The sequence below is a fragment of the Anomaloglossus baeobatrachus genome, chromosome 7 (assembly GCF_048569485.1).
Source record: "Anomaloglossus baeobatrachus isolate aAnoBae1 chromosome 7, aAnoBae1.hap1, whole genome shotgun sequence".
NCBI classification, from domain to species: domain Eukaryota; kingdom Metazoa; phylum Chordata; class Amphibia; order Anura; family Aromobatidae; genus Anomaloglossus; species Anomaloglossus baeobatrachus.
In genome coordinates, this window is record NC_134359.1 from 297501344 (window position 1) to 297514025 (window position 12682).

General features: G+C 46.1%; 1 protein-coding gene across 1 annotated transcript in view; it reads right to left on the reverse strand.

Moving 5' to 3' along the window:
- LOC142246484 (uncharacterized) overlaps window positions 1-12682 on the reverse strand; it is a 61048-nt gene that overhangs the window by 21555 nt on the left and 26811 nt on the right. The window contains exons 3-6 of the mRNA XM_075319546.1: window positions 8070-8363; window positions 7761-7862; window positions 7294-7656; window positions 4439-4747 (exon numbers count right to left, since the gene is read on the reverse strand). Of these exons, the coding sequence (XP_075175661.1) occupies window positions 4439-4747; window positions 7294-7656; window positions 7761-7862; window positions 8070-8363 (1068 nt within the window). The remainder of the gene's footprint in view (window positions 1-4438; window positions 4748-7293; window positions 7657-7760; window positions 7863-8069; window positions 8364-12682) is intronic.

The following is a 12682-nucleotide window of genomic DNA, read 5'->3' on the forward strand; positions in this document are numbered from 1 at the left end:
CTCCTCTCACCTGAGTCTCTGATAGACGGCTCCAAGATTCTTATATAACTCCATATATCTCTCCTCTCACCTGAGTCTCTGATAGATGGCTCCAGGATTCTTATATAACCCCATATATCTCTCCTCTCACCTGAGTCTCTGATAGACGGCTCCAGGATTCTTATATAACCCCATATATCTCTCCTCTCACCTGAGTCTCTGATAGATGGCTCCAGGATTCTTATATAACCCCATATATCTCTCCTCTCACCTGAGTCTCTGATAGACGGCTCCAGGATTCTTATATAACCCCATATATCTCTCCTCTCACCTGAGTCTCTGATAGATGGCTCCAGGATTCTTATATAACCCCATATATCTCTCCTCTCACCTGAGTCTCTGATAGACGGATCCAGGATTCTTATATAACCCCATATATCTCTCCTCTCACCTGAGTCTCTGATAGACAGCTCCAGGATTCTTATATAACCCCATATATCTCTCCTCTCACCTGAGTCTCTGATAGATGGTACCAGGATTCTTATATAACCCCATATATCTCTCCTCTCACCTGAGTCTCTGATAGACGGCTCCAGGATTCTTATATAACCCCATATATCTCTCCTCTCACCTGAGTCTCTGATAGATGGCTCCAGGATTCTTATATAACCCCATATATCTCTCCTCTCACCTGAGTCTCTGATAGACGGATCCAGGATTCTTATATTACCCCATATATCTCTCCTCTCACCTGAGTCTCTGATAGACGGATCCAGGATTCTTATATAACCCCATATATCTCTCCTCTCACCTGAGTCTCTGATAGACAGCTCCAGGATTCTTATATAACACCATATATCTCTCCTCTCACCTGAGTCTCTGATAGATGGCTCCAGGATTCTTATATAACCCCATATATCTCTCCTCTCACCTGAGTCTCTGATAGACGGATCCAGGATTCTTATATAACCCCATATATCTCTCCTCTCACCTGAGTCTCTGATAGACGGCTCCAGGATTCTTATATAACCCCATATATCTCTCCTCTCACCTGAGTCTCTGAGAGACAGCTCCAGGATTCTTATATACTCCCCATATATCTCTCCTCTCACCTGAGTCTCTGATAGACGGCTCCAGGATTCTTATATAACCCCATATATCTCTCCTCTCACCTGAGTCTCTGATAGACAGCTCCAGGATTCTTATATAGCCCCATATATCTCTCCTCTCACCTGAGTCTCTGATAGACGGCTCCAGGATTCTTATATAACCCCATATATCTCTCCTCTCACCTGAGCCTCTGATAGACGGCTCCAGGATTCTTATATAACCCCCATATATCTCTCCTCTCACCTGAGCCTCTGATAGACGGCTCCAGGATTGTTATATAACCCCATATATCTCTCCTCTCACCTGAGTCTCTGAGAGACAGCTCCAGGATTCTTATATACTCCCCATATATCTCTCCTCTCACCTGAGTCTCTGATAGACGGCTCCAGGATTCTTATATAACCCCATATATCTCTCCTCTCACCTGAGTCTCTGATAGATGGCTCCAGGATTCTTATATAACCCCATATATATCTCCTCTCACCTGAGTCTCTGATAGACAGCTCCAGGATTCTTATATAACACCATATATCTCTCCTCTCACCTGAGTCTCTGATAGACGGCTCCAGGATTCTTATATAACCCCATATATCTCTCCTCTCACCTGAGCCTCTGATAGACGGCTCCAGGATTCTTATATAACCCCCATATATCTCTCCTCTCACCTGAGCCTCTGATAGACGGCTCCAGGATTGTTATATAACCCCATATATCTCTCCTCTCACCTGAGCCTCTGATAGACGGCTCCAGGATTCTTATATAACCCCATATATCTCTCCTCTCACCTGAGTCTCTGATAGATGGCTCCAGGATTCTTATATAACCCCATATATCCCTCCTCTCACCTGAGTCTCTGATAGACGGCTCCAGGATTCTTATATAACCCCATATATCTCTCCTCTCACCTGAGTCTCTGATAGATGGCTCCAGGATTCTTATATAACCCCATATATATCCTCACAAGATCTCCTTCTCTGCTCCTCTCTTATCTCCTCTTCCCACAATCGTGTACAAGATTTCTCCCGCGCATCCCCCATACTCTGGAACGCTCTACCTCAGCACATCAGACTCTCCACTACCATTGAAAGCTTCAAGAGGAACCTCAAGACCCACCTCTTCCAACAAGCCTACAACCTACAATAGCCCTCAGTCCAGTAGACCACTGCGCAACCAGCTCTGTCCTCACCTATTGTACCATCACCCATTCCCTGTAGACTGTGAGCCCTCGTGGGCAGGGTCCTCTCTCCTCCTATACCAGTCTGTCTTGTACTGTTAATGATTGTTGTACGTATACCCTCTTTCACTTGTAAAGCGCCATGGAATAAATGGCGCTATAATAATAATAAATAATAATAATAATAATATATCTCTCCTCTCACCTGAGTCTCTGATAGATGGCTCCAGGATTCTTATATAACCCCATATATCTCTCCTCTCACCTGAGTCTCTGATAGACGGCTCCAGGATTCTTATATAACCCCATATATCTCTCCTCTCACCTGAGTCTCTGATAGACAGCTCCAGGATTCTTATATAACCCCATATATCTCTCCTCTCACCTGAGTCTCTGATAGACGGCTCCAGGATTCTTATATAACCCCATATATCTCTCCTCTCACCTGAGTCTCTGATAGACGGATCCAGGATTCTTATATAACCCCATATATCTCTCCTCTCACCTGAGTCTCTGATAGATGGTACCAGGATTCTTATATAACCCCATATATCTCTCCTCTCACCTGAGTCTCTGATAGATGGCTCCAGGATTCTTATATAACCCCATATATCTCTCCTCTCACCTGAGTCTCTGATAGACGGATCCAGGATTCTTATATTACCCCATATATCTCTCCTCTCACCTGAGTCTCTGATAGACGGATCCAGGATTCTTATATAACACCATATATCTCTCCTCTCACCTGAGTCTCTGATAGACAGCTCCAGGATTCTTATATAACACCATATATCTCTCCTCTCACCTGAGTCTCTGATAGATGGCTCCAGGATTCTTATATAACCCCATATATCTCTCCTCTCACCTGAGTCTCTGATAGACGGATCCAGGATTCTTATATAACCCCATATATCTCTCCTCTCACCTGAGTCTCTGATAGACGGCTCCAGGATTCTTATATAACCCCATATATCTCTCCTCTCACCTGAGTCTCTGAGAGACAGCTCCAGGATTCTTATATACTCCCCATATATCTCTCCTCTCACCTGAGTCTCTGATAGACGGCTCCAGGATTCTTATATAACCCCATATATCTCTCCTCTCACCTGAGTCTCTGATAGATGGCTCCAGGATTCTTATATAACCCCATATATATCTCCTCTCACCTGAGTCTCTGATAGACAGCTCCAGGATTCTTATATAACACCATATATCTCTCCTCTCACCTGAGTCTCTGATAGACGGCTCCAGGATTCTTATATAACCCCATATATCTCTCCTCTCACCTGAGCCTCTGATAGACGGCTCCAGGATTCTTATATAACCCCCATATATCTCTCCTCTCACCTGAGCCTCTGATAGACGGCTCCAGGATTGTTATATAACCCCATATATCTCTCCTCTCACCTGAGCCTCTGATAGATGGCTCCAGGATTCTTATATAACCCCATATATCTCTCCTCTCACCTGAGTCTCTGATAGATGGCTCCAGGATTCTTATATAACCCCATATATCCCTCCTCTCACCTGAGTCTCTGATAGACGGCTCCAGGATTCTTATATAACCCCATATATCTCTCCTCTCACCTGAGTCTCTGATAGATGGCTCCAGGATTCTTATATAACCCCATATATATCCTCACAAGATCTCCTTCTCTGCTCCTCTCTTATCTCCTCTTCCCACAATCGTGTACAAGATTTCTCCCGCGCATCCCCCATACTCTGGAACGCTCTACCTCAGCACATCAGACTCTCCACTACCATTGAAAGCTTCAAGAGGAACCTCAAGACCCACCTCTTCCAACAAGCCTACAACCTACAATAGCCCTCAGTCCAGTAGACCACTGCGCAACCAGCTCTGTCCTCACCTATTGTACCATCACCCATTCCCTGTAGACTGTGAGCCCTCGTGGGCAGGGTCCTCTCTCCTCCTATACCAGTCTGTCTTGTACTGTTAATGATTGTTGTACGTGTACCCTCTTTCACTTGTAAAGCGCCATGGAATAAATGGCGCTATAATAATAATAAATAATAATAATATATCTCTCCTCTCACCTGAGTCTCTGATAGATGGCTCCAGGATTCTTATATAACCCCATATATCTCTCCTCTCACCTGAGTCTCTGATAGACGGCTCCAGGATTCTTATATAACCCCATATATCTCTCCTCTCACCTGAGTCTCTCATAGACAGCTCCCTGGATTCTGGTTCCTCCATAGATGCATGCTCCCAGGTCACTCGTACTCTGAATCCTGGATCCTTGTGACGATCCTCAGGAATAACGACCTCACTGGAGACGTTGTAGGTTCTGTCAGGATTCTCTGATACTGAGTCAGTAGATGATACAACTTCTGTCATTTCCGCTCCACACATCCAGATAAAAGTGATGTTTTTAGGATAACATTTCTCCAGATTGAGCAAATACTTAATTTCTTTGGAGACAAACAGACTTCTTATTATGGGCTTTGACATCTTTGGCTTTACTGAAACGTGAAGCAAAAAAAAAGAGGTAAATATTGCCTCAGGTCTCAAGAACATTTGTCTTACTCCTGGCTAAACAAATGCATTTTATTGATGGCAATGGACATAATAAAGCGACCATCCATCCTGGGACTGATAAGTGACTATGTACTTGTCATGTATCATCATCCTACCCGCTGCTCTTTATTGGCCTCCACCTGCCCCTTCCTCTGACAATGGTGTTCCAGTCCTGCTACATTCAAGAAGGGTGCTGCAGGGGCATGGACCGCAAAGTGTACTGAACCATGTCTATCCTGCCTTTTCTGTATTGTGGAGGAGTAGTTAAGAGTTACCACTGTATAACATTCGACTCTGGTGTCCAATGTAGGATGACTCAATCTATGGTGCCACTGGAAGAAGCAGTGTCGCGGTGAATGGGGAGAGCGCAGGGGACAGGGGCTCCTAGACTGACCCTCAGGCTAGAGGTCCCTGGTAGTGATGGGCGAATCCGGTCTTAAAAATCCAGGAATCCTGCTGGATACCTAGAGTTTAACTCTTGCTGGTCTTACCATTAATAAAGCACATAGCTGGTCAACGCCCGAGCCTGTCTGTGCAACTCAGAAGCACCAGAGAAACCATAGTGTGGAGCATTAGAATCTGAAGCGTTTGATGCTGCCATGACACTCAGTGAATTTTGAGCAAAACTCCGTGTGAGACGCAGAAAGAGTCTAGCAGACGGCATCAAGCAGGATGACTATAGATAACAAATGCAGTCACCTAAGACAAGCAACATGTGGCCTGATGCTGTCATGTTGAAAAACAGCTCCTGGGACACTTTATAGAAATAGCTGTACCACTGGTTTCACAACAAAATCTATGTAACACTGATCTCCTAGTGTAATGGTGAGGAGGACTAACGGGGCCAAACTACCAAACATTAAACCAACTCACACCATAATCCAGGGCGTAAGACCGGTGTGACGTTGCTTCCTGAAGGCCCTTACAGGGTTTGGTGCACATGGTCTCCTCATATTTAAAGAATGGTATATAGTGATCCATTCTGTGCTGCAAGTAAAATTGGACTTCACAAACTGAGCCTAAGGCATCAAACATTGTCCACACAAACCATCAGAAGGCGTTTGCACGCCAATTGGCTGTAATTGTGCTCCCATGGCTGCAGCGTCACCAGATTTTTCATCAATCACATCTGGACGTCTTGTTCAGCAATTCCAAAGGAGCTGCCAGCATGATCCTGATGATTGCCATTGTGCATTCAGTGCAGCAAACAATTAATAAATCTCAGTGATAGCATCCGAAGCTGTATGTGCTGGTATTTCTTCATGTGGCACTCACGCCTAACAATTAATAAATTAAGATGTGTTGAAAATGTTGTTTCCATTTTGTCCTAATTTGCAGATCAGTAAAGTGTCAATCCATTCTGCGATTTCCATAAGTCCATGACTTTTCATTCTTGGTGCTGCTATACCAATGTGGAAGAATGTATGCACATATGTGGCGCCCCTGACCTGGTCAGGCACCACAGAGTATTGCACCCATGCTGGGGCAGTGCTTCCAGGTAATCTCCAAAGGCCAGGATGAGGTGCACACACAAACACAGAGACCAGGTCTCCCACACCATTAGAAGGGACCCTTGGGTAGCCAGAAGGGGGTAACTTTCAATTCCCTGCAAGGGGTGTGCTCAGAGGCTGGTTGCTAGGAAGCAGGGCAGACAGAAAGAGAAGGAGGAGCAAGGAGTCTGGAGCAGAGTGTTCAGGAGTATGGAAGGGAGCAGAGGGTCTCTGTTGCTAGCCAGGCCCTGTGGAGTGCAGTAGCTGAAAACGGGGGAGAAAGGGTACCTGTGGGTCAGCCTGAAAGACACCTAGAGAGAGGTGGCTGAGTAAGGGGATCCCTGGTATTCCAGCACGCAAGGGGAGACAGGTCCCCAGAGCAGACAGCTAATCATCCAGAGCTGCTCAACCTTCAGGTGGGGGTACTTCATGCCCTCACCACCACAACACAGAGTCCGAGCCAAGCAGCAATCAGGAGGCCCATAAGGGGACAGGGCCAGAAGCCATCCCACCAACAGAAGCCATCCCACCAAGGTCACGCTGCCGGCACACGGGCCAGAGAGGGGAGCGGGGGTCAGAAACAGCTTCCCTGGAGGAATCCTACCATACTTCATGTACGGGGTCCTCCCGGGCATCTCACAGTGAGCACCAAACAGTAAGTAAACACGTTAAAATACTTTTTGGACTGTGTTTGAGTCATTCTGCGACCTGTGTTCCACACACTTACACAGGGCCCTGGGGCTTGCCTCACTCTCGGGAGGCCACTGCAACTGACTGCACCCACCATCACCCCTTAATCTGCAGTGGCGGTCACCCTGACCGCAATACCGAGAGTGGCGTCACGAAAATCAAAAGAGAAAGTTCCTTACCTGTGACCAGACCGTCCCGTGGAGTCCCTGAAGGTAACGCACCAGACCGCTGCAGCAGCCCTGGGCTCCACACATACACACCAAACAAATTTTACTAGAAATATATGTTCTATAAATGTCAGGATATCTCACCTAAAATTGTCCTACAGTAAAATGTCCTCTCGTCCTTATGTTGACCGGAGGCCCCTCTACAGATGAAGGTCGTGTCTTTATGTCTCTCCATATGGGGGATGAAGCTCAGTGATGATGAATACTGACGTCCATCCCGTTGTGATTTGATCACGTAGGACGTATCCAGTAAACTCTCCTCTTCTTCTTCTGAACGTCCTCTCATCTGAGACGTCTGGATCTCCTGCTCCTCTCCAGCTCTTCTTATCAGCCAAGTCACACACAGATCCTCGGGGGCGTTATCCACTGTGCAGTACAGGACGGCCTCCTCTCCATCAATCAGCTTAGGAGGACCTTTAACGTCTCTTACTAATAATGGTCCACAATCTATAAAAAAATGGTATTAAAATGCTTAGATGTTTCCTTACATTACTGTTAGGCTACAATATTGCATTTCCTTCTGCACACTCTTTAAAAAGTAGTAGCATTACCTTTCTTCCTCTGTTTTCGGTTCCACCACAAAGCACCAGAGATGGCAATTATTAAAATAAATGCAATGATGAAACAGGCAGCGATGACCCCGGCTGAGCTGTCTGGAAAGATTGAAAAAGATAATGAAGGGCGGAGAGGAAGGACTATCTCATCAATGGGAAATATTACATATCGATACCACTAGGCTAAAAGCCACAACACAGATAACACTACAGCTCATTGCACCATTTCTTCCTCAAGGATAAATTATACAACACTGTGACCGCAAAAGAATTCACAACATGGAAAGTCACCATCATCATCAGTACCTTCATAGACGAGGAGTAAGTCCTCCTGTAGAGGCTGATGGAGGGAGGCATGGTGGACCGTGCAGGACAAGGTCTTGGCCTCTGGAGTTGGTGTGAATGTCACAGAGCTCGTCACATTGTAGGTCCCGTCTTTATTTTCCACTGGTTCTCCAAGAAATGAATTATTTTGGATTTTTCCATCTAAAGTCCATGATATTTCAATATCCGGTGGAAAGAAGCCGGAGGCCTCACAGAGCAGGGTGTTCTCACTTTCTTTCCGGACAGGTTTATTATGTGGTATGACCATTGGCCTGACTATGAGGAAAACACAAGGTTTGTCAATATTCATTAAATTGTAATATCATTTCCAATGAAATTAGTTACAGGAATCAGTTTAGTGGAAAATCAGAAAAGAATTAGGAGAAACTTAAAGATCCTTGTCCTCCGTTAGGCAGTTGATGGGGGTTTCTGTGGTCAGGACTCCCATATGATCTGGGGCTTATCATCTGTTCTATGGATATATTCATATAACTGGAAAATCTCTTTAACCCCTTCAAGCAATATCACGTATGTGTATGTTGTCCTATGACGAGATTGTGGGAAGCCGCTGGATTACTATTGAAACACGGGGCCTGATGAAGGCCCCATCATTGCCATCTTGGTCCTTTTCTGAAGCTTATCTATATGCCAAGTTCAAAGTAGAGCATGATTTACATTATATACTGCAACACTACAGTAATGCAGTATATAGTATAAGAAACTGAACAAGGTTCAAGTCCCCTAAGGGGCTAACAAGTAAAAAAAAATAAGTTTAAAAAAAAAAATTAAAAAAAATGTAAAAACATCATAAAAGTTCAAATCATTCTCCCTTTTCCCCATTGAATATAAAGAAAAAAATATATAAAAATTCACATACTCGGTATCGCTAAGTTCGCTATCAAAATATATAATTGATTAAAATGCTTGTAAATGCTGTAATGAGAAAAAAACAATATTCCATATATGTGGGGTTTTTTTGCACTCCCTAAAAAAGTGCAATTTATTAAAAAAAAACAACCAAAAAAACCTAAACAAAAGAAAATTACTAATCTTGCAATTTTCACATTAGCAAATATTTCGTCATTTCAGGAAGAGTTTTCAGCAGGCTCCTTATTATCAGAGGCAGGATTAGAATGAACAGCTCCATATATGTAGCTGACATCCTGCAATCACAATTGGCAATTTCACAGCTGACCCTGATCCTCTCCCTTCACAATGATGTTATATTTAAACGCGTTCATTAGATGCTTCAACACAAAAGCTAAGGTCAGAGACATGTGGATTTCCTGAAACAACAGGAAGTTAAATAGTATAAAAGAAGCCTCAGTGGACGGATTGAGAATTTAAATATTTCTATTTTTAATACAAAACATTTCCAAAAATTAAAAAAATTAACACAAAAACACAATTTAAATAGGTCATTTCCTGATGATACCTTCCCTTTAAATTCATGTATTTTGGACTAAAGCTAACTTTTTGCCCTAATTACATGACTGAGTATTAAAAAGAAAGTTCCCAAAGGTGTCATTTTCCTATAAGATCCTCAGAACTGATGAATGTTTGTTTTGTAAAAGACGTGTTATTTTCTATTAATCTAAAAAATCCATAAAATTAAAAGACTAAAGAACATGTAATGATAAAACCCAAATTTATTTTTGAACTTCTCATTTTAAAGTAATAAATGTGTCCAATATGGAACAAATGAAGGGAATTTTGTTTACTTACCGTAAATTCCTTTTCTTCTAGCTCCTATTGGGAGACCCAGACGATTGGGTGTATAGCTTCTGCCTCCGGAGGCCACACAAAGTATTACACTTTAAAAAGTGTAACCCCTCCCCTCTGCCTATACACCCTCCCGTGCATCACGGGCCCATCAGTTTTGGTGCCAAAGCAGGAAGGAGGAAACTTATAAATTGGTCTAAGGTAAACTCAATCCGAAGGATGTTCGGAGAACTGAAACCATGAACCAAAGAACAATTCAACATGAACAACATGTGTACACAAAAGAACAACCAGCCCGAAGGGCACAGGGGCGGGTGCTGGGTCTCCCAATAGGAGCTAGAAGAAAAGGAATTTACGGTAAGTAAACAAAATTCCCTTCTTCTTTGTCGCTCCATTGGGAGACCCAGACAATTGGGACGTCCAAAAGCAGTCCCTGGGTGGGTAAAGAATACCTCGATAAAAAGAGCCGTAAAAACGACCCCCTCTTACAGGTGGGCAACCGCCGCCTGAAGGACCTGCCTACCTAGACTGGCATCTGCCGAAGCATAGGTATGCACCTGATAGTGTTTTGTGAAAGTGTGCAGACTAGACCAGGTAGCCGCCTGACACACCTGCTGAGCCGTAGCCTGGTGCCGCAATGCCCAGGACGCACCTACGGCTCTGGTAGAATGGGCTTTCAGCCCTGTAGGAACCGGAAGTCCAGACGAACGGTAGGCTTCAAGAATCGGTTCCTTGATCCACCGAGCCAGGGTTGACTTGGAAGCCTGCGACCCCTTACGCTGGCCAGCGACAAGGACAAAGAGCGCATCGGAACGGCGCAGTGGCGCCGTGCGAGAAATGTACAGTCTGAGTGCTCTCACGAGATCTAACAAGTGCAAATCCTTTTCACATTGGTGAACTGGATTAGGACAAAAAGAAGGTAAGGAGATATCCTGATTGAGATGAAAAGGGGATACCACCTTAGGGAGAAATTTCGGGACCGGACGCAGAACCACCTTATCCTGGTGAAATACCAGGAAGGGGGCTTTGCATGACAGCGCTGCTAGCTCAGACACTCTCCGAAGTGACGTGACTGCCACTAGGAAGACCACCTTCTGCGAAAGGCGTGAAAGAGAAACATCCCTCATCGGCTCGAAAGGTGGTTTCTGAAGAGCCGTTAGCACCCTGTTAAGATCCCAGGGTTCCAGCGGACGCTTGTAAGGTGGGACTATGTGGCAAACTCCCTGCAGGAACGTGCGGACCTGCGGAAGCCTGGCTAGACGCTTTTGAAAAAACACGGAAAGCGCCGATACTTGTCCCTTGAGAGAGCCGAGAGACAAACCCTTGCCCATTCCGGATTGAAGGAAAGACAGAAAGGTGGGCAAGGCAAACGGCCAGGGAGAAAAACCCTGATCAGAGCACCAGGATAAGAAGATCCTCCACGTCCTGTGGTAGATCTTGGCGGATGTCGGTTTCCTGGCCTGTCTCATAGTGGCAATGACCTCTTGAGATAACCCTGAGGACGCTAGGATCCAGGACTCAATGGCCACACAGTCAGGTTGAGGGCCGCAGAATTCAGATGGAAAAAAGGCCCTTGAGACAGCAAGTCTGGTCGGTCTGGTAGTGCCCACGGTTGACCCACCGTTAGATGCCACAGATCCGGGTACCACGACCTCCTCGGCCAGTCTGGGGCGATGAGGATGGCGCGGCGGCAGTCGGACCTGATGTTGCGTAACACTCTGGGCAGCAGTGCCAGAGGAGGAAAGACATAAGGCAGTCGAAACTGCGACCAATCCTGAACTAATGCGTCTGCCGCCAGAGCTCTGTGATCTTGAGACCGTGCCATGAATGCCGGGACTTTGTTGTTGTGCCGGGACGCCATTAGGTCGACGTCCGGCGTTCCTCAGCGGCAGCAGATCTCTTGAAACACGTCCGGGTGAAGAGACCATTCCCCTGCGTCCATGCCCTGGCGACTGAGAAAGTCTGCTTCCCAGTTTTCTACGCCCGGGATGTGAACTGCGGAGATGGTGGAGGCTGTGGCTTCCACCCACAGCAGGATCCGCCGAACTTCTTGGAAGGCTTGACGACTGCGTGTGCCGCCTTGGTGGTTGATGTACGCCACCGCCGTGGCGTTGTCCGACTGAATTCGGATCTGCCTGCCCTCCAGCCACCGCTGGAACGCCTTTAGGGCTAGATACACTGCCCTTATTTCCAGAACATTGATCTGAAGGGAGGACTCTGCCGGAGTCCAGGTTCCCTGAGCCCTGTGGTGGAGGAAGACCGCTCCCCACCCTGACAGACTCGCGTCCGTCGTGACCACAACCCAGGATGGGGGCAGGAAGGATTTTCCCTTCGACAAAGAAGTGGGAAGAAGCCACCACTGAAGAGAGGCTTTGGCTGCCCGAGAAAGGGAGATGTTCCTGTCGAGGGACGTCGACCTCCTGTCCCATTTGCGTAGAATGTCCCATTGGAGTGGACGCAGATGAAACTGCGCAAATGGAACTGCCTCCATTGCTGCCACCATCTTCCCTAGGAAGTGCATGAGGCGCCTCAGGGGGTGTGACTGGGCTCGAAGGAGAGATTGCACCCCTGTCTGTAGTGAACGCTGTTTGTCCAGCGGTAGCTTCACTATCGCTGAGAGAGTATGAAACTCCATCCCGAGGTAAGTCAGCGATTGTGTCGGTGTCAATTTTGACTTTGGGAAATTGATGATCCACCCGAACCTCTGGAGAGTCTCCAGGGCAGTGTTCAGGCTGTGTTGGCATGCCACCCGGGAGGGTGCCTTGACTAGAAGATCGTCTAAGGGATCACCGAGTGTCCCTGAGAGTGTAGGACTGCCACCACTGTTGACATGACCTTGGTGAAGACCCGTGGGGCTGTCGCCAGGCCGAAAG